This window comes from Crocodylus siamensis, chromosome 15 (assembly GCF_052110815.1).
Source record: "Crocodylus siamensis isolate JL-2025a chromosome 15, ASM5211081v1, whole genome shotgun sequence".
Lineage (NCBI taxonomy): Eukaryota > Metazoa > Chordata > Crocodylia > Crocodylidae > Crocodylus > Crocodylus siamensis.
The window spans coordinates 48512090-48537267 of NC_143409.1; the positions used below are offsets into that span (position 1 = coordinate 48512090).

Genomic DNA, 25178 nt, shown 5'->3' on the forward strand with positions numbered 1-25178 from the left:
CTTAACACAGGCAGTAATGCCTGTTCCTGAAGCCACTTCCTGGTCTACCTCTGCAGACCCCTGCTAGGAAGAAATGCCCACAGGGCAGTTTAACCTGACTGTGGCAGCAGCAAACAGTGGTGCCACTAGTGATGCCACTGCATCCAGGTTGAGAACGATTTGTCTACACATACCACTCTAATGCAGGGTAGAGCGATCCCCATGGGTACTAAATGAGCCAGTTCATATACCAGAAGCAGTTTTACTTGCATGAGCATGGAATAATTTTCTCTGCCTTTCAAGTATCTTGCATACTTCAGATACCACACGGAGGCATGCTGCGAAACCCCTCAACACAAAATATCTAGGTTCCTATCTTCAGGTGCCATAGCCATTATGGCTAAACTACAGTTCAGCAATGCATAGTTACTACTGTTGCCAGTAATCTGTTAGGGAACTTCTATTCTAAAGAGGATTAGACATGAATCACTATTAATGTTATATCACTACTAAATTCAAGTAAGCTGGGATACTTGATTATTTCAGCCTGTCATCTAGGGTGGCCACCCATTTCTAATTTGGCAGGAAAATCCCAAAATGGGAACCTCAAGTCCCAGTCCCGGGCTGCAAAACTCTGGGAAGGCATTTTTCCCGGATTCACAGTGTCATGCAGGGAACTGGGTTTTCCATTTGCCATGGAAAACCACGGGAAATGCTGGGTTTCCTTTTGCAGTCTGGCAATGTTCCAGCTTGCATGAGTGGGGTGGGGGTAGGCGGGAGAGGCAGGTATGTTTCCCACCCTACCATTTTGAAAAGGTGGTCACCCTACTGCCATCTGACTTTTCTGGCTCATCACAAATGCTGTTCCTTTAAGGGAAAACACTCCTCTTCTGACATGATTCTCTTTTGTTTGAAAATTGCATTATATTTCCTCTTGCTGTTGCTTTCACTTTGCAGCTCAGCAAGAAAAATAACACATTTATTCGTTTGGAACAAAAAGATAGTTCTTCGAAAAACTTAAGGAAAGGCTCTGATCAAATCCTGAGGTCCTTTTTATGCCCAAAATTAGCCGTGCAAGATGATCAATGGCGAGTTTATATTTCAAACATGTAACTCGAGATAACAACTGACTTGGCAAAGCTGACTATAAGATTTGATGAGCTGGCACAGCCTCAAGATCATACAACTTCCCCAAGGGAACGTGTGGGTAAGTGAGGTTTTACTGCTTTGCTGCCTTTTATGTAACTGAACTCTAATAGACACCGCTTTTTTGATAGATCATTTATTTATACAAAGCCTAAAAAATCCTGTAATAATTTCTTTTATTCTCTATGTAAATAATGTATTACATGTGCAATAAAATACATTTAAGAAACTATCCACAGCAAAGGAAACAAATATATATCCTACTGAATGTGGACCCGCTCTGATTTTGGCTTGGTCATGTCTCAAAGCAGATGCTGGATCAAGTACAGCCTATGTAAGGCGTAGATAGACACAGGACCAACAGTGCAAAAGTTCAGATCCTTCTCAGGGACTGGGTGTTTCTATGCCTCCACATCCTGTGTAAGTCACTCAGCTTCATTCATCTGTTTTGCTATGGCAACAACAACAACAGGGTGAATCATGGCATGGTCATGAGTAAACTAAGCAAGGGCAGTAATTGAGTGGATTTACTGGGTTTTGTCAGGGTTTAGAAAAATGCTACAGGAATGACTTAAGCCAGGAAAATATGGTTCACAGCGAGAGACTTAAGGAAGTCAGTTGAGTAAAATCTTCCCAAGTAAGAGATGAAGAGCTTTTTGATCAGGGATGCCTCTTCCCTGTCCAAAATGGAGGAAAAATGAAATCCATTAAAGAAAAGACACAATCCTGGAAATTCAGAAAATGTGAATTGTTCATATAAGGAAATTATCAGATGGAACAATTTGCCTGCGATATGCTGGATTTGTTCTCATCTGTAGTCTTTAAATAAAGAATTTATCTTTGTAAAAAATTATGCTATAGTTCACATGCAAATGATGGGTTTGTAATAGATGGATTCCTCTGTGAGATTCTCTGACTGGAGTTATGCAGAAGGACAGGCTAGATTATTTCTGAAATCTCCAACTATGCTGACATTTCCACTTCATCATCACTGTTGTGTGCCTTTCCAGAATGTGGGAGCTCACCAAATTTAAATGACTGAAAACCAGGAAATACAGAATTATTTTCCACCCGTTTATTCAAAGAATGGAATAAGCAGACAAACACCTAGACATCATTTCCAGCCCCAAGAAAGGGAAATTGGGAGGCATTTTGGAGTAAGTATTGAAATTGTTCTGTTCTTTCTCTTTTTTTTTTTTGGTTCCAGAGACTAGGTGCAAAACATTAATGATGCCAGCTGGTTTGTTTGCTCCCTTTTTCCTCCTTTCTTTTTCCTGCATTGCACATTTCAAAAGCATTTACCAGTTTGCACAAAAATCACAGAATTATTTTTTTTCCCTTTACCCCTTTAACTGCCCAGTGCTGGATATGGTTTAGGAATCTAGAGTGATTTCACAAGAGTTGAAGTTACAAAGAGGGAAAAGGAAAGAGAAAAAGGAAAACTAATTCATCCTTTATTTATTGCTAGCAGGAGTTTGAAGAGCTAAAAGAGGACGAATCCAAGAAAGAATGAGAAAAATACAATTTTAATTTTTGACATCAAAATAAGTGCTTTTTAAAATAAAACAGTGTTTTCAAGGTCTCTTTTCCTTGCTGTAAGATCATGGTTGTTCAAAACCCCTTCCTTCTGAATACAATAGATCTGTATATTATGTCTTGATTTACCCTATAAATCACTGGGAATGCAATGGAAAAAGCAGAAGTTGATACTTATTCTATAATTCTCTCCCCTCCTTTTTTTTTTTTGCTGTATGATTGGAATCAATTCCCATTTCAAAATGTGATAGAGATGCTTGCAACTGTGTGCACCACTTAGTTGCAATTGATCCAATAGAAGATATTATCCCCTAAAAAACTTGCTTCTTACATATTCCCTGGACCATTAAAGCTACAACAACACAACAGTAGTAAAATGTGGAAGGCCTACAGTATTTTTTTATTCACCACATAATTTTTAATAAAGGAGGGCTGGGGTTTCAGTGGTTGCTTTTGCTTCATAGCTTACTCGGTTTACTGTGTACATCCTTTTTGTCTTACATGTACTATCTGCTGTCTTCCAGCCATCTTCATCCATACAATGTATGGAATCATTGATTTGTGCTCATCAGATTGAGGTTTTTCCTCTCCCTTTGGGCTTTCAGATTCACAGTACAATGCAGAAGATGACTTTCTTATTATGCCATATCTCTGGACCAAGCAACTTGCTTCATGTTTTAATCATTTTCTGTATCACCTTGAAAATTCATCCGGCAAAATCAGGTAGGAAGCCCATTGCTTCAATATGTTTTCTGCTGCTACTTATAAAGTAAGTTGTTTTAGTTAGAAATCTACTGGTTCTGGTCTTTCATAGAAAACTGAACAAAAGCAACCGCAAGTTCTAAAAAAGTCTGATATAAAAAAGAAGGGTGTTCCCCAGTCAGCCATATCTGTTTGTTCATTTGATCACAGTCCCTCATTATCATAGTCTATATAAAACATAGCATTTTGACCCAGTGTCTTCTCAAAAACTTAGTTGAAGAGAAGGAATAATAAAAATAAAATAAAACAAAACAGATAAAAATACCTCTTTCCCTTTGGAAATTCCATCCCAAGCAGGGATGAATCATCAAAATTAAAGATAGCGCTATTAACTATGCCTACAGTTAAGATTACAGGTAGAATTATCAAGCTTACAAGTAGAATCAAAGATTACAGGTAAAATTGTTAAGTTTGCCTGACACTCTTTGTTTCCAATCCCCCCACAAATTTGTCAGTTTGGATAGAAATGTTCCTAGCTTGACATGTCTCATGATGACTTTTTGGAAATGTATACTTTCTCCCTGTATTTATATTACCTCTGTTTTGACATATTTCACAGCCCAGTTTACAGCTGTTGGACCTGGTCAGCCAGTCACTGCCATTGTGGGGCAGGAAATTGTGTTACCTTGTCACCTGGCCCCTAATATGAACGCTCAGAACATGGAAGTGAGATGGTTCCGGTCCGCGTTTGATAAATACGTGCACCTGTATCACAATGGGAAAGATCACTATACAAACCAGATACAAGAATATCAGAGAAGGACGACGCTTCTGAAAGACGGCATGGCAAATGGAAGTGTCCCCTTGAGAATCCTCAACGTCACACGCTCAGATGAAGGGGAATACCGCTGTTTTATTCGAGGTGATACTTCTCATGCAGAAATTAAAATGGACTTGGAGGTAGCAGGTCAGTGACTTGTGTCCCTATTATCTTTGTATGGTATACAGACTTTTTTTCTTTCCTAATATGTCAATTTTATGTAACTTGTACTTGAATGATTTTACAGTAACACGCACTAGCTAAATATTAGTCAGCAACTATAATCACACTTTAGAAAATATCTTTCCGATTTTTCCAAATATTAGCATGTACAGTCTCAGAACGGCCAAGGGACTTCCTTGCCCCCAAGTAATCTCCAGTGGCCTCAGACATCTTGATAAACATGTGCTTTAAATGCATACCTTAATTTCTAAGATCTGTAACTTAGATAGAATTACTTAGGTCATTTAGGCTTCTGATTGTTGCCCTAGTTGTTTTAAGCTTGGGTAAAAGTCAAATGTTATGATTTGCTTGGTAGAATCCGGGCACCATTCAGGGGGAAACTGTTAAATGAGGCTGGGCACTTATCTTGTACTGCTCTGACACTGTACATCGGGGCGGGCAACTGTTTTGGGCAGAGGGCCGCTTACTGAGTTTTGGAAAGCCATTGAGGGCCGAATGACAGGCAGCCCAGGGCAGATTAATATTCATTTTCTACATTTTTTAGGGGCCCCACAGGCCAGATCGAATGGCTTGGCAGGCTGCATCTGTACCCCGGGCTGCATTTTGCCCACCCCTGCTGTACATGGAGCCAGAGAGATTTATTTACAAACAAAGGACTAGATGGGATTTCCTAGGGCTCTGAGTCAAGTCCCCTGCTTTTTCAGGGAAAACATCATAAAATTCTTATTATTCATTTATTGAACCTTGTTGTAAATGTGTTTTTTTTGCCCCCACTATTCCAAAAGGAAGGCTGCTCTTGGTTGGCCTTTTGCTTATGAAATTTATTTTTACCTGTTGCCCATATTTATTTGTGACTAGATTATATCCATTTTTTCTTGCATCAACATTAATGTTTAGATTATTTAGTTCTTTTTCTTTCCTTGTGCTTTCCTGCCTGCTGTACTTACAGAGGGCAAACATATCACTGTTGGCCTTCAGTTTGCAAAACTAAATGAGCCAAAATATTCTCATGTGTTCTTGTACAAGGAACGTTTCATTCCCCTAACCATTTTATTGGCATTCCTCTAATCATCTTCATGGCGTCTCTTCCTGACATTCATCTTTCTTGAACACATGACCAGAATTGTACACTGTATTCCAGCTGAGAGCTCAATAGGGACTGTACAATGCTATTAATACTTTGCTGTCTCTATTGGAAATACATGGACTCAGATGTCCTATTAGGGTTGAATGACACGTTCACAGCTGCATCACACTGTGTCCCCTTATTCAACCTGGGAAATTGATGAGTACATCAAAGTTCATCATCTCATCAGCCATTTCAAAGGTTCAAGCTAACAGCTTACTTCAGCATTTTTTGGTTCTCTTCTTCCAAGAGCATTACCTGGCTCTTTGTACTGTTGATTTTATACCATTTAAATCAATGACGTATCCCATATTCCCATTCTTTCAAAAAACCTATTTTAGTAAAGACGCTATAACTATATTAACAAATTGCTGTCAAGAATGAGGGGAGTGGGCAGGCAGGGACAGAGCCCTGTGTGCCCCCCCGCCCCGCCATCCAGGCCGCATCCTGCTGCTCTGTGTCCAGCCCCGCTCCCCCCGCCACCTTCTGATGCTCTGGGTCTGGCACTGGCCCCACCCCCATCGCTCTGGATCTGGCCCTGCTGTACCCCCCCCGGTCAGGCCCCACTTCACGCCGACTCCTGCTGCTTTGGGTCTGGCTCCATCCCGCCCTCCCTGCCACCCTGGGTCTGGCAATGCCCCCCTCCACACTGCTCTGGGTCCGGTCCCACTCTGCCCCAACTCCCATCACTCTAGGTCCAGTCCTGCTCCCCAACTCCAGCCACTCCTTGTCTGCCCCTCGCCCCCCCCTCCACCCCCCCACCTCGGGTCAATTGGACTCTACAAAAGTTGATCATGGATTTTACAGCAACATACCCACTTTTCCTCTAGGTTTAGGCTCTGCTCCTCTTATTTCTGTTGAAGATTACCAGGATGGAGGGATCAGAGTTGTTTGTCGATCGGCCGGGTGGTACCCAGCACCCGAAGTCCTGTGGAGACATGCCAGTGGGCAACAGTTACCATCACTTTCTGAAATAAAATCCCAAAAGGGGGACGGCCTGTTCGAAACAGAAACGTCAATCATTATAAAACATCATTCAAACCAGAACTTGTCTTGTTGCATCAGGAACAACTTCGTCAATCAAGAGAAGGAATCAGCAGTTTATATTTCAGGTCAGTTGCCATCCAGAAACAAAGTGAAATGCCGAGGAAAGCAAAGCACAACCAAACAAAAACAACATTCATGTACGTGTTTTTGTAAGCAAGAAGGGAGGATGGGAGGCTGTTATTCCTGCGGGCCAGTGTTCATCCATTTTGATTAATTGTGACTTTGAAGTCTATCAGAAGTTTTAAATTCCATGTAAAAATATCTCTGAATTTTCTAAAGCACTATCTTAATGAACAGAACAAAGAATGAAAATCTGTTTCCCTTTGTGTGCCTAAATAACAGTTTTTACCCACATAACTTCCCAAAAACACTCATGCACAGGTAGCAACTCTTTCCCAGCAAATGTGGGCACTTAGGTGGGCATATATAGATTGGGCTTGTTTTGTAGGTTATACACTGGCTAGACATGTAAGGGGCTATATAAGCATGTCCCTTGTGGATACAGAACTGCTCCTATGGTACCAGAATGTAGGTGGCCAGAAACACATAACTGGTATCTATTAGACCTGGGGCGGGGGAAAGGAAGCAGGGGGCCCTGTCCTGGAGTCTTACTCTCAATGCGGTATTAGCTTCACCCCTTGCACTGCCATCTACTCATTTTATTCAATGACTACTAATTGGAAGTGGTGGAAGGCTGGGGTGGCGCAGATGCTAAGGTGCAAATTAGCAGCCCAGAGGCTACAAGTTTGAGGCCAAAGCAGAAGCGCTCATGGTGTGGCCCTTTCTGATTCCAATGAATCTGTGAATTCTGACAAATACCTTGTCACGAGGACATGAAAAAGGAAGGAACTGTAAGTGGCTATGGCTCAGCTCTCCAAGAGGAGTATCAGAGCACCTGCATAACACCTAACCTATGGTGTAGAAACTGGAGCACAGTAGTGGAAAGTGAGGGAGATGCAGGTTTGAACCTTCTGGGTGCATTCCAACAAGAGCATATGTGCAAGGGCCTGTGTTTCACATGAGACAAATAGCAGTGGCACATATTTGTGCCGCTGCTATTTGTCCTCGGGCATGCTCCTGCACGTGTTGGCCCCAGCAGCCTTACCTGGAGTTCTGGAGGCCTCCTGGGGCAGTAGTGATGCTGAGCCAGCTCCCTGGAGCCTGTCCTGCAGCCAGAACGTGCCTCTGGTGGGTCAGGCTCTCTTTCTGGTGGTGCACACTGGATTTCCCAGAGTCAAAAACCCTGCTGCACTGCTAATTAGCAGTGGGGAAAACAGGTGCATATGCACTGTGTGCAGTTTGCAGTGCCTCATACTGCTTTGAGACACCGCTAAATCATTAGATGCAGGGATAGCAGTGGATATAGTCTTCCTGGATTTCTGGAAGGCTTTTGACACCGTCTCTCACCCCGTTCTCATTAAGAAACTGGGGGGACTGTGGTGTTGACACCCACACAGTCAAATGGGTCACCAACTGGCTGGAGGGCTGCACCCAGAGGCTGGTGGTGGATGGGTCCTTCTCAACCTGGAGGGATGTGGGCAGTGCGGTCCCCCAGGGCTCGGTCCTCAGGCCCGTACTGTTCAACATCTTCATCAGTGACTTGGAGGAGGGGGTACAATGCACCCTGTTCAAATTTGCTGATGACACTAAAATGTGGGGGGATGTGGGAAGGAAGCAACAGGCTAAAATTGGACCTAGACAGGTTACAAGGGTGGGCGGATGAGAATAGGATGGGATTCAACACTGACAAGTGCAAAGTGATGCACCTGGGGAGGAACAACCAACACCATACCGACAGGTTGGGGAACTCCCCTCTTCTCAGCACGGAGGCGGAAAAGGATCTGGGGGTCATCACTGACTCCAAGATGAACATGGGCCGGCAGTGTGGGGATGCAGTCAGGAAGGCCAACCGCACCTTGGCATGCATCCACAGATGCATCTCGAGCAGGTCCAAAGAGGTGATCCTCCCCCTCTATGTGGCACTGGTCAGGCCACAGCTGGAGTCCTGCGTCCAGTTCTGGGTGCCCCACTTCAAAAGGGATGTGGACAACATGGAGAGGGTCCAGAGGAGGCCACTCATATGATCAGGGGGCAGCAGGGCAGGCCCTATGAGAAGAGGCTACGGGACCTGAACCTGTTCAGCCTCCACAAGAGAAGGCTGAGGGGGGATCTAGTGGCCTGTTACAAACTAGTCAGGGGGGACCAGCAGACACTGGGGGAGTCACTGTTCCCCCGAGCACTGCCAGGAGTAACCAGGAATAACGGTCACAAGCTGGCAGACAGTAGTTTCAGGCTAGATATCAGGAGGCGCTACTTCACGGTCAGGGCGGCTAGGATCTGGAACCAACTTCCAAGAGAAGTGGTGCAGGCTCCTACCCTGGGGGTCTTTAAGAGGAGGCTAGATGAACACCTTGCTGGGGTTGTTTGACCCCAGTACTCTTTCCTGTCATGGCAGGGGGTTGGACTAGATGATCTACTCAGGTCCCTTCCGACCCTACAAACTATGAAACTATGAAACCACAAACCACATGTGCACATTTGTCAGGATGTGGGCAACAGGGGTCTAAAATCCAGGTCCCTGGGTTTCTAGGCTCATGCTCTAAACATTTAACTTTTGAAGCTAAAATACTGACCAGTCCTCCTCTCTACATTATTTTTCCTGAACTCCTGTGCTGACATTGCATGCGTGCATAGTCTGCTTGTGCAGGTTTATGCAACCAGTGTGTAAAGGGGGGGCCACAACCAGCCAGATAAGCATCTAGAAAGCTGCCACTTAGACATGAAAGAGGAAACAAAATTCCACTCAAAGAAACGCTGATGGACTATTCACTTAACCCACCAGTTCATTATTTGTTGTATAAAATGCAGATTAAGGGCTAGACTTACATGAGTTATATAAGCATTACATCAGACTCAGCTTGAATTTTGGCATCTAAATTCCAATCCAGGCTGGCCTTGCTCCAGCAGACAAGAAATGCTTGAAACACCTCCATTTTGGATTGCGAAGTTCCTAGGCACCTCCACAGGCAAGGACGTGCTCCTGCACTCTGTGGCACTGGCCATCTGTCAGCAACCTGCTGCTCAGGGGGAACCTCGGCACCAGGCTCCAGCTCCGTGCTCAGCTGTGGCAACAGGCCCAGTCGCATGTATAGCTGCCTCACCAGACCTTCAAGGGCATGAGTGATCAAGGTTGCACCGTGTTGACACTTTTCCAGTTGTCTGGGACATCACCCATCTCACATTACTTTATCAATATTGCTGACAAGGGCTCTGAGAGCTCTCCTTCCAGTTTCTTCAGTACCCTGGGCTAAGCTGGTGTAATGAACACCTCCGAGTTGAATTGCAGCATGTTGAAAAAGTGATGGCTAACGGTGTGAGTCAATAAAACCTGATGTAGCTAGCTCCCTGGAGGTGTTGTGTGGCTGGGCCTGTCACCAGGCCTGGGTCCTACCTGTGCCTGGGTCCAAGGGCTGGGGCTCCTTCTTAGCAGCAAGTGACTGGTCATCCCTCTATTAGTTTTCCCAAACCGGTCCCACCCTGCTCCCTTATCCAGTGCTCAGTCACTCAGGCATCATGAAGCCTCCCTCCTGATCTCCTCACCATGTTCCCTGTTCCAGGCTGCCTACCTGAGTTGTCCTTAATTAATCTCTAGGTCCTTCTCAGGTCCCCTTTACTCTCCTCTAGTCTCCAGTCTCCTCTCTCACACCCTGGTCCTTACAGCATTTCTACCTACCCTACTTCTGTCTGGGCTCTCCGTCAGCTGCCTGGTTCACATTGGCTGGCTCGCACTTCTCCCACCTGCTGCTTGTGGCTCCCAGGGACCTTTATATGTGTGCCAGGTGAAGACTGGTTGTAAAGCAGTATGGCAGCTGCTAAATCTTGCTACTCATGGTTTTGGCATAACTTTCTTCAGGGTACTCAGGTCCACTCAGCTGCTAGACACTCACAGGGGCACAGCAGCGCTGCTCTGAGATGTAGGTGGCTTCTGCAGCCATTTTAGATCCCTCTGTATATATTCAGTGGCCACAGATGTTGCAGATGTTGGCTAATGCACGAAGGCCTGTGTTGAAAATACTAAATTGAGAGAAATAGAAGCACACAAAGAGAGTTATACAACTAAATGGCAGGTAATCTTTATTTACATGTTTAGTAAGTGAAACAGGACCTGGCAGTTTGTGAATAAATGTGGTTAAACTGATGCAACTTGATTTTTGTGGCCTGCCGGTGAATACATTTCAGAATGATTGAATGGTAGTGTAAGAATGATGCTGTAGCTGTGATGGTCCATAAGTGCTTGAAAGGCAAGGATTTTGGCCAGTGCTATTTTTCTCTGAACAAGCTATGTAGCTGGGATACTTAGACAAGACTGAATGATAAAAGAGAGGAGAGCATCAATGTAAATAAATCAGTGAGCATGGAGGAAGTTTCAGACAGTCTTGAACCCCAACCTGATGCAAACATTTAAAAATTATAAATAGGCAAATTTCTGCATAAATATTTGGCTGAATTTAAATATTTGGGAGAAAAATTGGATTTTCAAAATAATATGATACTTTCCCTGGCTTTTCTAAATGTTGCTGAGCACTGAGAGGCAAATTGTTTCCTGGTGTAAGGTCCAGTGCTGAGGGGGTCCGACTGACACCCTTCTCTCAGACTGAGAGCAATTTACATATATCTATGGAATAAACGCATTTAACTTTTCTCATTATTGCAGATGAATGTGAGTCTCTGTCATTTTGCTTTTCAGATGCCTTTTTCCCCAGGGCGAATCCCTGGATGGTGGCGCTGTGTGGAAGCCTTGTGGTTTTGTTTGGTTTCATGATCCTAGCAGCTTGTCTCTTCAGAATGAGAGGTAACTATCGACGGGAGGGAAATATTTTATTTGACAAGAGCTGTCTCATCTGCTAAATCACTAAAGGGTAAAAATGGGATTTTTCATCAGTCTAAGCATATTTATAGGTTTTCTGCTGCAAAAACAGCCCAGGTAAGGAATTCTATACGAAGGGCAAGCTCACACAGCAAGATGAAGATGCAATTGTAGCACGTGTTAACACACCTGTGTTCGTTTTGTTCAGCTGGCATGCGTGACATTCACAGTGAAGATGTGCTAGGTCCAGCTTTTTCGTGTGGTAGCAGACAGAGTGCAAACCCTTCAGGAACCTAGACAAGGAATCTGGTTGCTATCACAGACTCCTTCACAGAGGTGACTGGTGCCTCCTGAGTCAGGGGGCACATGTGCCCCACCAGAGGCCAGTCAGCAACCCTGGGGGGGCAGGTTCCCCTGCAGCTTATCATGCCAACCTGGAAGTACCAATGGTGCTTCTCCTGGTGCCCCAGTCTCTGGCCTGCGCTTGCAGGGGGGACACCAGCACTCCTGCCTGCCTCCCCGCCCGTCACTTAAGTGGGGAGTGCTGGCTGACAGGGGGTGCCCCAGCACTCTCTGGGGGTGCACATGCACCCCCGTGCACCCTCTACATGTTTCCACTGCCCTTGGCAGCATGCCTCATATTTAACAGTTATGCATATCTACTTTTATTCCAGTAGAAGAGAGTGAAACCTCTGTCAATTATTTTGATGTCACACCACCACAAGAAAAAAAAAAAAAGCTCATATGTGAAGTTAGTTCACCCTAGCTCCATTTTACAAGAATGGGCAGATGAGACTGTTAAATGGGATGTATTTCTACTCCCAGTCTACGTGTGCAGATATTAGCTCCTTTACTGGGGTGGACACTAAGTTGGTCGAGTGTCTCTTTCTCTCAAATGAATAGTAAATCTCTTACACAGATGTTGAATCCTCACAAAGATGCTTGTGTGCTTTGCTTTATTTGGTGAGGAATTATTTGTTCTTTACATTAACTAAAACCTGAGACTTTTTATCTTTGTATTAAGGGCAGGAAATGATCAAGTTGTGTTAATTATGCCAATACTTTTGTGTGCCTCATGTGCATCTCTTCAGACCAAAGGTGCCTTTCATCCATGAGAATTCACTCCTTTAACCATAATAAACAACTGCCCTTCCTAATACTAATCACTACTCTTTTCAATTGGTTTAGGGAAACTTAATGAAGAGATTGGTAAGTGTCATTATGTTTCTTTTCAACTAACAATACAGTGGGACAGTTCAGTGGGAGAGTCTTTTAATGTGTTTTATTTTATTTATAGGATTTTTAAAATTGAATTAAAAATGAGTTGAGAATGAAACTTTCACATTAAGTCTTGGTATGAAAAATGTAAAAGCAATAAATAGAGCTTTTGTATATAAATTGTCTGGCACCAGAGCCTTACTGTATTGCCTTTTATCTAGTAGCGATAAGCTAGTGAAATGTAGACACATAATATGTAAGAGAAAGAGAGAATGCCACCTTCCCTTGTTTCAGTTAGTAAAATCACTATCAGATTTCTTCATTAATATAGTGTCTGTTGACACCTCCTTGTGCCATTGGTGAATTTCATCTATAAAGAAGCCGATCTTTTAATTGTGTAACCAAGGGAAACAGCAACAACAATAATAACAGTAGTAGTAATAATAATACCCTTCTTAATCATAGTTCATATTTTTGCTGTTTTATTTTTAAGACAAGATACAGGCATTGCTCGGTTTTCTCCTTCTGTGGCAGTGCACTTGCAGTGCCTGCCACTTTAAGGGCTGAGTCAAGCAGCCAGCAGGTGCTTAACTGCGGCATTCATTTTAAACCACTGGCGGTCTGTATAAACACAGCAGTTTGCTGCTGGCAGGCTAGGCAGAAACATTGCCTGGCTGAAAGGCTGTATAATACATCTCGGAGGTAAAGGAAGGAGCTTATGGGGCTGGTTTGGAGGCTCATGGTCTTGGGCATGACCTAAATCTGCACCCTGCCAGGGATGGGTGGCCTGGTGGGGCTCCTGGTGATGTGGAAAATGCCCAGCCAGTTACCACCACGGTGATAGGAGGGTTGGGATGCCTTACCCCTAGCCCCCACAACACTGTGGGTACAAGGGGCCAGGCATGGCTATGGCCACTTGACCCCAAAGACGGTGTAAGACCCAGGAGGGGCCAGGCACAGCTGTGACCACCCGAACCTCCACCAGGGAGGGCAACCCCAGAGTCCAAAAGGAGGGGATAGTTGTGTAACCCCAGAGACGGGGTGGTAGTGAGGGCCCAGAAGAGGGTTGAGTAGGGCTGAAGGTCAGCCTTAAGGGCAGCCCAAGGGGGCGTGCTGAGTAGGGCCATGGGACAGCCTGAAGGGCAGCACATGGGCCAACCCCCTGGAGAGCTAGTTGAAAGAAGTGTGGCGCCCCAGTGAAGGGGGACAGAGGGCTGGGAGCCCTGTAAGTGGGGCTGAGGGACCAGTGTATGTTTTCATATGTTTATGTAAAGCTGCCCCAGGAGGGGCCAGGGCAAGCTTGGCCCAGGTCAGGAACTTGGCTGGCCACTACCCAGGTGAGGGTTGCAGGAGAGGCCCAAGAGGCTATATGTCTGCTACCCAAGGCATGATACAGATAAAGTCTATGGCCTACGGAAGCTGCTTCAAGAGGGAACAGGGTGGAACAAGTTCTCGATGCGAGAAAGAGACCCTGCGAGAGGGGGTGGAGTGCTAAGGGCCCCAGTGAGAGGAGAACAGTGTGAATGTGCCTATGAAAGAGGCCTGACAGTGATGCTAAGCACGGCCTGGCTCTAGGCCGGGAACACAATGTCACCATGGATGCCATCTGTAAGGCATGGGCTGAGGTGTAGGGGGGGTGCAGAGCCGCAGACAGTGCCCCTTGGCATCAGGGCATGTAATGGACAGTCTCCTGCATTTACCACCCATTTATGGGAACAGCAAAAATGAAAAATGCCAGTGGGGCATTTTGAACCAAAACTTGTTAACTAAGCTTTAATTCAAAACACACCACTATCTTTTTCAGTGCGAGGATGCTGATACATGTGCTACTTGGGAGCTCTTAATTAGTGCAGCTCATTAATTAAAACACAACACCCCACCCCCCGGCCTCTGAGAGCATATGTAAAAATGCCGGATGTGGCCTCAGCAGTGCTGAACAGAGGGAAGTGATCACTTCCCTTGTTTTGCTGGCAACACTCTGACTAATGCAATCCACCCTGCTATGTTTAGCCGTCTTCACTACAAGGACACACCCTTGGCTCATATTCAACTTATTGTTCACTGTAACCCCCAGGTCCTTTTCTGCAGAGCAGCTGCCCAGCCAGTCAGTCCCCAGCCTGTACCAGTGCATAGGATTGTTCTGTCCTAAGTGCAGGACTTTGCACTTCTCCTTATTGAACTTCGTGAGATTTCTTTTGGTCCAGTCCTCCAATTTGTTGAGGTCACTCTGAATCCTAGCCCTACCCTCTGACATATCTACTGCTCCACGCAGCTCAGTGTCACCTGCAAACTTGCTGAAGGTGCACTTCATTCCCATCTTCCAGATCATTGATGAAGATATTGAACAAAACCAGCCAGAGGACTGACCCCTGGGGCACTCTACTTAATACCAGTTGCCACTTAGACTTTGAGCCATTGATTACTACCCTCTGAGTCTGATGATGCAGCAAGCTTTCTATCCACCTTGCAGTCTCACAGAAATTTCATAGACATTAGGGCTGGAAGAGATCTTGGAAGATCACGAGTCCAGCCCCCTGCCCTAGGGGCAGGAAGTCAGCTGGGGTCAAAGGATCCCAGCAAAAAGTCCATTTATCCAACCTGTACTTCCTTGGCTCATTGCTTGTGAGAATATTGCAGGAGACCATATCAAAAGCCTTGCTAAAGTCAAGATATGCCGTCACATCCACTGGCCCACCTGCTTCCACAGCCAGTCATCTCATTATAGAAGGCAATCAGGTTGGTCAGGCATGACTTGCCCTTGGCAAACTCATGCTGACTGTCCCTAATCACCTCCTCCTCCTCCAAGTGCTTGGAAATGGATTGTTTGAGGACCTGCTCCATAATTTTTTCCAGGGACTGGTCTGCAGTTCCCTAGAACCTCCTTCCCGTTCTTAAATATGGCCAATATATTTGCCCTTTTTCAGTCACCCAGGACTTTTCCCAATTGCCATGAGTTTTCAAAAATAATGGCCAGCAACTCCGCAATTGCATTGGCCAAATTCCTCAGCACTCTTGGATGTATCGTATCTGGGCCTATGGACTTGTACACATCTAGCTTTTGTAAAGAGTCCCTAACTTGTTCTTTTGTCACTGTTAGTGGCTCACCTTCTCCCCAAACTATGCTGCCAGGTACAGCAGTCTGGGAGCTACTCCTGCCTGTCAAGACTGATGTAAAAAAGGCACTGAGTACTTAAGCCTTTTCTGCATCACTAGGTTCCCTCCCCCATTCAGTAAGGGACCCACACTTTCCCTGATTTTCCTCTTGTTGCTGACATACTTGTAGAAACCCTTCTTGGGATCCTTCACATCCTTTGCTAATGGCAACAAAATTTCTTTTGTCACTTAACTGTAATGAATTCACATGGTTAGCCAAACATGAATAAAATGCTTATCATTTACCTTGCTAGGACTATTTAAAATAAAAACAGTCGTTTGAGTCAGCATCAAATTAAAATGTTCCAAACTAACTTCTATTTTTTTTTTCTATTTACATAATTATTTTAGGAACACATCTCCAGAAAATCTGTAAGTATTTTTCTAATTGGGCCTCTTTTATGAAGTTAACTATGCTTAATTCTGCTATTTTTATAGCTTTTTTATTTATATTAAAGGGCCACAAAATATCAGCATAAATTTCCTTATGATAATTATGTGTATACTGAGACTGTAAATAGATGATGCATCTGGGACAAAGCATTTTGTCTGGGATCCTACAGACACACACCTCCACTGTCTTCCTTTCAATACCTTTGAAGTATGTAACATAAAATGTACTGACGTGTTTTCCTGGGATATGGCTATATGAATCCATAGGATTATTCTGGGTCATTCCAGGGATATACTGGCCAGGAAGTATACTCTTGCTGGTCACCAGCTGAGGAGCAAAAATGCAAGTAGGAAGGGTGATGTGTATAAATGACTGCTAAGCCTGTTTTGATGTGAGTCAAACCTTGGGACAATTAGGCCCACCTGGTAGTTAGAGAGATAGCTTTTATTTAACAAGCAATGCAAGGGAGCATATTAATAGAGTCCAACAACCAGGAAAAGGGGAGGGCAATAGAGTTCTGGCTGTGTTATCAGAGTGGTCAGTGGCATCCGTCAGGGAGGAAGGGGGAAATGCAGAGTGAGGAAGAGTGGGTTGGCTGGAGGACTGATGAGGCCTGTGCCCATTGAATGTTTTGTTGTGCCCACATAACAGTGAACTAGTTCAAAATGAACTGATTCAAACAGTATTTGATTTTCCAGGTACACTTTTGAACCATTCAAGGAGGCACCAAACTGGATTAACAGGCATATATGGGCATCTATACACATGCTCCAGGGAATGCATCCACTTTAATTAAAGCGCCTAGAGTGCTTTGCATATCAGCATCCCTGTGCTTCAAAATAGCACCCCCACCATCATTTTGAAGCATTGGGGTGCTGATACATGAGACAGAGAGAATGGCTGGAGCATGGTAATTGCCATGCTTCGGCAGATTCATAGATTTCATAGACATTAGGGCTGGAAGGGACCTCGGGAGATTATCGAGTCCAGCCCCCCACCTAAAGGGCAGGAAGTCAGCTGGGGTCATAGGATCCCAGCAAGATAAGCATCCAATTTACTCTTGAAGGTGTTCAATGTAGGTGCTTGAACCACCTCTGCTGGCAGACTGTTCCAGACCTTGGGGGCTTGGACAGTAAAGAAATTCTTCCTCATGTCCAGCCTGAAATGGTCTTGCAGTAGTTTATGACTGTTGGACCTTGTCATCCCTTGGGTCGCCCTGGTGAACAAATGTTCCCCCAGATCCTGGTGGTCACCCCTGGTAAATTTATAGGTGGCCATCAGATCATCCCTGAGCCTGCATTTTTCCAGGCCAGAGTCCCATGGCTCTCAGCCTCTCGTCGTAAGGTCTGTTTTCCTGACCTCTGATCATACGCGTAGCTCTCCTCTGGACTCTCTCAAGCTTCTCCACATCCTTTTTGAATTGTGGAGCCCAAAACTGGACGCAGTACTCCAGCTGCTGCCTCACCAAGGCCGAGTACAAGGGGAGAATGACGTCCTGGGATTTGCTTGAGAAGCATCTATGGATGCAAGCCAGCGTTTTGGTCACTTTACTAGCCGCAGCGTTGCGTTGCAGGCTCATGTTCATCTTGTGATCAATGATGACCCCCAAGTCTCTGTCTTCCCTAGTACTAGCTAGTGCAGCACTGCCGAGCCTATAAGGAAGCTGCAGGTTTTTCCTCCCCAGGTGGAGAACCTTGCATTTTTCAGTGTTAAACACCACCATGTTCTCATCCGCCCATTTGCTGAGCCTGTCCAGGTCAGCCTGGATCACCTCCTGTCTTCAGGTGTGGATGCTTTGCCCCAAAGTTTGGTGAACTTGGCCAGTCGCTTCTGACTCCAATGTCCACACCATTAATGAAGATGTTGAACAATATGGGTCCAAGGAGAGAGTCTTGGGGGATTGTTCAACATCTTCATTAATTCGATTAATCAAGTCTTCTCTGATGCTCTGTAAGTGCAGCACATTGGAGCAGCGTCCACATTGGTGTATATGTACCCTGTATCTTCAGGTTTAAACCACATTTAAACCATTCTAAGTGTTATGTGTGTCCATATCCCTACCTATATGGGTTTTTTTTTGTTTGCATGTTACTCAGATGAGATTCAACGAGAAATTGGTGAGTTTTTCTCTTTTTCTAATGTTGTATTTTCTGTGCTCTTAAATCTCTCTGCCTCTTACTGTTATCTTGCTGCCCATCAGTGTGCTATCAGAACACACTGCACATAACTTCTAAGAGACTTCATGGAGCATTTAGCTCTTCCCCCTCTGAACAAAACCTCTGCTTGTGGTTCTTGCTGATCAGAAGGCATCAGCACTTTGAGTTTAATTCTCACTGGGATGACGGTGGCATTTTGCTCCCTTTTTATTCATAAGTGTTCAGTCTCATTCATCTACATGGGAATTTTGCTCCTCTATTCTGGTCACATAAGCCTGTATGTGTAGATGAATGCATACAAATAGATGATGAAAACTGGACACTTAGATGACCAGGCAAGTGGTTTTTATGCCAGCGTCTACACATGCGCAGATTACAGTGCAGTAACACTGTGTGTGGACCAATTTGGGACTAAAATTATTCCCAAGTCAGTCTATACAAACAGGATTACTGCACAGTAAGGTGTCTACGTGTGCCTTACTGTGCAGTAACTGCTTGACCATAATTTTGTTACCTGCATCATGCAGGTAGCAAATTTATGCCCAAGTTGGCATAAGTCCTCATTGTTACTGCACAGCACAGGTGCACACATATAGACACATGCCCATACTGCTCAGTAATTTTTGGTTACTGTGCAGTAGCCTATGTTACCGTGCATGGGTAGATGCACCCAGTTAGTACTTCAACATGTTGCCCCATTTCTGTACAGCATCACTCTGGTCTTGCCTAAATTCAGTTTAGCAGCCGCTTTTCATTTAAAAGTCCCCTTACTATTGCATTTGCTCGGAAATGTTTTCATCCCTGCTTTTCTGTTTGCTTTCAGAATGGAGAAAAAGTGCAATCCGCCCAGGTAATGAAAGATCAGACTGAATCAACATCAAAAGCTCTTTTTCCTAAGATTTCTGGTTTACTTTTTTTATGCACTCAAACTCTAAGAGTTTGGGTCATGAACATGTCTTCACTAAGGTGAAAAGATTTATGGGCTCTTTGGCCAAATTATTTATTTTGGGGAGTAGTGTGTTTCCATCTCACTGGGGGCCCATAGAATGAGAGTAAAGTGGTTGAAGGAAGTGGAGAATCTGGGAGGGAGAAGTAGAAAAACACTCAGAAGGGGTCTAGTTAATGGTTTGGCTGCTCAGCACTATTTTCAGAAGCTTTCCTGTGATCCCATGTGGCCAAACACCAGCTGCTGCTCAGAAGGAGGAAGGTCACACAGTCATTTCACAGGAATACCCTGCAGATAGCTCATCACCTATGTAAGCTCAAACATGGGGCAGAATCAGAGCTACATGGAGGGATGGAGAGCCAGGAAGGAGTCTTGCTGGGGTGTCGGCAACCAAGTCTGCAGCCACTTGGAGATTGAGGTGCCAATGAGGGTCAGGAAGGGTGAACAGAATCTGGGGACAAGCCAGGAGGTCAGTCTGAGAGCGGGACCTAGGACTAAGCTGAGCCAGAAAGCAAAGAGATGAGGCAGAGAGTGGGGTCAGGGAGGAAACCAAGTTGAAAAGCTGGGAGATCAGGGAGACAGCAGAGTCAGAGCACAGACCAGAGGGAACAGCAAAAGAGATCAAATTAAATCCTTTGTCCAGATATTTCCTGTTCCTGTGCAGGGGCTTATCTAGGAGAAATGAAAGGTCAGCTGACCCTGACTGGGCACTCGGGTGATAGGGAGTGGGCAGAGGGTTAGGATCTGCTAGAGGTTTCAGACAAACCTTGCCCTGTCTGGGTGGTTGGTGCGGAATGGTAGACTTGGAAGAGTAGCTGTGTTGACCGGGCTGAGGCCATAGGTTCAAGGCCATGGCCTGAAAGAAAGACCCAGGGAGAGCACAGTCTGTGGAATTTCTTATTGAAGAATGCTTAGGAAGAGCGAGGAGAGGGAGGACATAAGCAGGAGCACTGAAGGAGTGCTTCTCTGAACAAGTTGACAGCATGTATTGAGCTTTAAAAAGGTTTTTGACAATGTCCCTTCCCAGAACTTCTACAAGAATCTCTGTCTTATTTGGGTGCCTATTACATGTGCTCTGGGGTGATTTCAAAAAGGAATCTATAGTGTAAAAATATTCGGACTTGTGCTTTTTTGCGAGTTCTTTTCAACAGAAGAATTGTTCTATTATTTTTCTGTAGTCAAAAAATGAGTGAAAGCTTACAACTGGCATTTTCTGAGGGATACTTTAAGTCTAATGAGAGGTGCCTTGAGCTGAAAAAAGTTGAGAACCACTGGTGTAACATCTGCTCTTTGTGAGGGTTGGGCCAACTAACAAGTGAGTTTGAGGCTGATCACTTTTGGGACCTTGGACTCCACAGAGTGTCCACAAGTGGTTTATGCACATGGCATAACATATATGAGGCTATGGTGTAGCTGACTCCATATGTCTCAGCTATGTATGTGTCACTATAACTGCTCATTGCTGAGAAATGTAAGTGTCAAAATGCTACATAGTTGATCAAAACCCCATGCCACTTAGAAGCCTAAAAAAAAAAAAGAATTTCTCCCCCCCACTCACACATTTGCCTCCCAGCTGTTGTCTTTCTCTTTCAGTCTGTCATCTATTGCATTTCTCCAAATGTGTACCCAGTGGCGACATGTAGGGGGTGCATGGGGGTGCACGTGCACCCCCTGAGAGTGCTGGTGCACCCCCTGACTGGCTGTGACCACCATGGTTTCTCCTGGAAGCAGCCACAGTGATCGGCCACTTTGCGATCGGCTGCGGGGGTGAGGGATCCTGCGATTGGCCGTGGCGGGGGAACCCCCCCGGTTGCTGACTTGTCACTGGGGGGGGCACCTGCCCCCCCGGATAAGGTGGCACCAGTTGTCCATGCATGTACCCACTGTGTTTCTTTTTTACACCATGAAATCCTTGGCATTTTGTGTGCATGTTGTCTTACTCTCCTTTATCACAGTGTTAGGTATTCTTTTCTTTTGTGCCTCAGACATCTGGGAAACTGGATTTGCTTTTTAGCAGCAAAATCTGGGCCATCATAAATCTTTGTGCCACGTGGGCTATTTCTTCACCGAGTTTCCAGCACCTCTGTGTTGTGGCTTTCTTGGTGTGGAAGTACCATTAAGGGAACGGGGTCACTAGAACCTGGAAAGTGGGGAGGTGAAATACAATGAGATTGTAAGGTGGGGCAAGAAACTGTGAGGGGAGATGAGATGCATGATGGGGACAACATGACTACACTCCTCTGGGGCTCCGCTGTAACCTCAGGGTCTCTAAGCCCCTCTTCAAGGACAGGTGGGTGCTGGAATGAAACTGGGAGGAACGATTTTGAGTCCCAGCCCTTGCCCACCTGATCATTTCTTTTTGTCACTGACCCGCCTCTGGCCACAAGGGATGAATTAACTTTGTCCTGTAGGAGGGAGACTTCCTGATTCACCCTTCAGCTGGGGCTGCTTCTGTCTCTGAATTGATCAAATACTCCCCCAGGGATAAGCCCTGCCGCTGATGCACTGCTTTTCTCTCCCTCTACAGAAAATCTGACTGTGGATCCTGACACTGCAAATTCATTTCTCATCCTGTCTGAGGACAGGAAAAATGTGAGACGGGCAGACACACAGCAGAATGTGCCTGACAATCCTAAGAGATTTGACTCATGGTCCTGTGTGCTGGGCTGCGAGGTCTTCACTTCAGGAAGACACTACTGGGAGGTGGAGGTGATTGAGGGACGATTCTGGGCAGCGGGCATTGCCAGGGCATCTGTGAAGAGGAACGCATTGACTGGCCCTAACACTGAGGAGGGGATCTGGGCTGTGGAGCAATGTGGAGGTCGATGCCAGGCTCTCACTGCCCCTTGTCCCACACCCCTGTCCCTGAACCAGGTTCCCAGGAGGATGCGGGTGTTTTTAGACATTGAGAGGGGGTGCGTGGCATTTTTCGATGCTGATACTGAGGACCCAATCTTCACCTTCCCATCAGTCTCATTCACTAGGGAGGGAATCCGCCCCTGGCTCTGGTTGGGGGTAGCTGGATCCCAGCTCCAGCTGTGCCACTGAGACAAATGGGGAATGGACCAGAGAAGACCTCTAAATCAGGCACTCTCAGTCATGGTCATCTCTCTCTTGAAGACTTTTAACCATGTTGTCTCGGTGACCCTGGAAGATCCGTTCTGGGCTTCTGGAGTGTCATGTCATACAGAACAGGAAGTGATGGAGATGGAGAAGCCAAGCCCGTAGCCCATCTGTTACACCCTTCTTGGCTTTGGAGGACTCTGGCAGCCTATAGGATCAGACAGAAATGATGGGAAACCAGAGAGGATGGGGTGAAAAACAGTGAAGTTGAAAGCCAAAGGCTGGGGGGCCATGAAATTTGTAAATGCACTTGAATCTGACAGTGACATGTATTGTCACCTATCTAAACTCCTAGAACATGACAGGTGAAACTTTACATGTGATTATTTTTAAATGTTGACCCTTTTTCTTGTTATTAAACTATCAGTCTTTTCACATGATTGGATTTCCTTGCGTTCATGGTAGATAAAATTATTTTTGATCAATATAATGGAATTTTTTTTGGTTTTGTGGTCTTTAGCTCTTTCCCTTTTTGTGATTTTTTTTTTTTGTGTGTGTGGGGGAGGGAGACGGAAGAAGCAGGTACCTTCAAATAATGGTTTCTCACTGGCCAGAACAGGTTGTATCATTGGGAAAATATCATATGGCAAACTGATAGGCTTGCAGGCACTGCTGTGTGGAAAGAAAGCCAGATATCACTGGACAGTTGTCAGCTTGGCGTTCCTTATATTTTATAAACCCAAAGCTCTAAAGCTGGAAAAATTTTTAAAATGTGCAGATAATCTTCCAGGACTGCTACAGCAAGCTGTGTTAATATGTGTGGCCAGAGTCTTCGAAGTGTAAGAATTTAGGATGCAACTCTTCTAAGCAGCGAAAGTTAACTGTGCACTATACACGCTGAGAAAGACATGAAAGTGGATTGTGCATTGATACATTCTCCCTTTTTTGGGGGAAATCAAATATTTTCTCATGTTTCCTGTCTTGTAGAGCTGCTGAACAAAAGCATGGGAAACCTCATCCTAGGTTTCCAGGTAAGCTGTGCTACAATAAAGATTTCCAAGTTAATAGGTGACTATTGACATGTTGGAAGGCTGCTCTGACTGCTGTAATTACAGATCATTGGAGAAGACTCAGTCCTAATTACCAGGTTCCAGGCAGCCTCCAAGTCTCATGTATCAGTGTCTCTGTACTTCAAAATGGCAGCAGAGCACTTTAAAGCTCATTTGACGAACTTTAGTTAAAACACCCCGCCACCATTTTGAAGCACGGGGATGCTGATACATGAGATTTTGAGGGTGCTTTAATTAGAGCAGCTCTTGGAGCCACTCTAATTAAATTGCCCCACTCCCCCAGCCTTAGAGCACAATAAAAATGCCCCCCCCACCAAAATGTCCAGAGGCTGATGCAAGTAAAGAAAAAAGTGTTGACAAGTGCAAAGTAGTGCATATAGGGAAAAATACCTTTAACTACATATACACAACACTGAGCACTGAACTATCTGTTATGACTCAGGAAAGAGTCTTTGGAATCACTGGGGATAGTTTGCTAAAACCATTGGCTCAGTGCACAGCAGCCACCAAAAAAGGGCAAGGAAATGCTGGACATTATTAAGAAGGAAAATAAAAACAAAATGAAAAACATTATTATGCTACTATATAAATTAATGCTGCTCCCCCATCTTGATTACCGCATGCAGTTTTGTTCTCCACATCTCAAAAACCACGTAGTGGTATTAGAAAAGGTACAGAGAGGGGCAGCAAAGATGATCAAGGGGGTGGAGCAGATGCCATACCAGAACAAACTGAAGCATTAGGCTTCTTCAGTTTGGAAAGAAGGCTGAGGTGGGGATGTGATAGAGCAGTGGTGCTCAAACTTTTTATTCAGTGGGATGGATGTGTAGTGCCTGGAGCCTCTGCAGGCTGGATCCAGCTGGTGGACCCAATCTGGCTCTGGGCCACTTGTCTGGCTGCATAGATGGGGGCTGGGGTGGAGAAGCGGGGATCACCCAGCCCAGAGCAAGCCTTGCAGAGAGAAGGAGGTGTGGCTGGGCCCAAACCTAGCCATGCAGGGGGAGAGCCATGTTCAGGCTCTGACCTACTGTGTGGGGCTTGGGATTTTGGCAGCAGGGAGGGGTGGCAGTATTGACTGCCACTGCTTTCCTGCTGCCAAATTTCCTGGCCCTTCAGGAACCCTGCAGGCTAGATTCAGAGGCTCTGTGGTCTCCAGTTGGCTTTCAGGCTGGAGGTTGAGAGCTCCTTTAATAGACATCTATAAAATCATGAAGGGTGTGGATAAAGTGAATAAGAAACTTGTTTACCAGGTTCAGAATACAAGAACTGGGGCCACTCATTGAAATTCATTAAGCAAAAAAAGAAAATACTGTACTTTTTTACTCAGCATGTAGTTAACTCGTGGAACTCATTGCCACAGGGGATTGTAAAGGCAGGTAGTACCACTGAGCTCAAAAAGGGATTAGAAAAAAATGACGGAGAACAGATCCATTGAGAGCAATTAAATAGAACAGCCAGGAATATATCCTCAGACATCCCTAAACCAATAAGGGCGATGCCAGGGTGAGTAGGACAGAGGGTGGATTACTCTTGAGCTTCCTTGTTCTTCTACACTTGTATTTAAAGTTAAAGCTAATCTTGCAGGGCAAAGACATTAATGTTCCCAATAATTTACTGTTTTTATTCTGTAATAAATTACAATTATTTTCATGAAATTTTTATTATGTCTGAAATTCACCATAGTTTAGGTGAAAAAAAGCAAGAAGACGTTGCTCAAAATCTTTCCTGAATTCAAGTAACCTGAGACACCTAAAGCATTTGAATAGCTGTAG

At 45.0% G+C, this 25178-nt stretch overlaps 1 protein-coding gene across 4 annotated transcripts; it reads left to right on the forward strand.

The window, feature by feature from the left end:
- The first annotated feature begins 893 nt into the window (after positions 1-893).
- LOC149852669 (butyrophilin subfamily 1 member A1-like) lies at positions 894-22781 on the forward strand. Of its 4 annotated transcripts, none has more exons than XM_090029319.1 (11): positions 894-1186; positions 2136-2282; positions 3186-3384; positions 3983-4330; positions 6323-6604; positions 11287-11391; positions 12595-12615; positions 16129-16149; positions 18268-18288; positions 19151-19177; positions 21801-22781. In XM_090029319.1, exons 2-11 carry the CDS (start codon positions 2160-2162, stop codon positions 22319-22321), a joined length of 1668 nt encoding a protein of 555 aa, XP_089885445.1. In that variant the 5' UTR covers positions 894-1186; positions 2136-2159; the 3' UTR covers positions 22322-22781. The 4 variants fall into 4 exon arrangements, with proteins under 4 accessions (XP_089885445.1, XP_089885446.1, XP_089885448.1 ...); XM_090029320.1 differs by having other exon boundaries at positions 6356-6604; XM_090029322.1 differs by having other exon boundaries at positions 3267-3384.
- The last annotated feature ends 2397 nt before the right edge of the window (positions 22782-25178 follow it).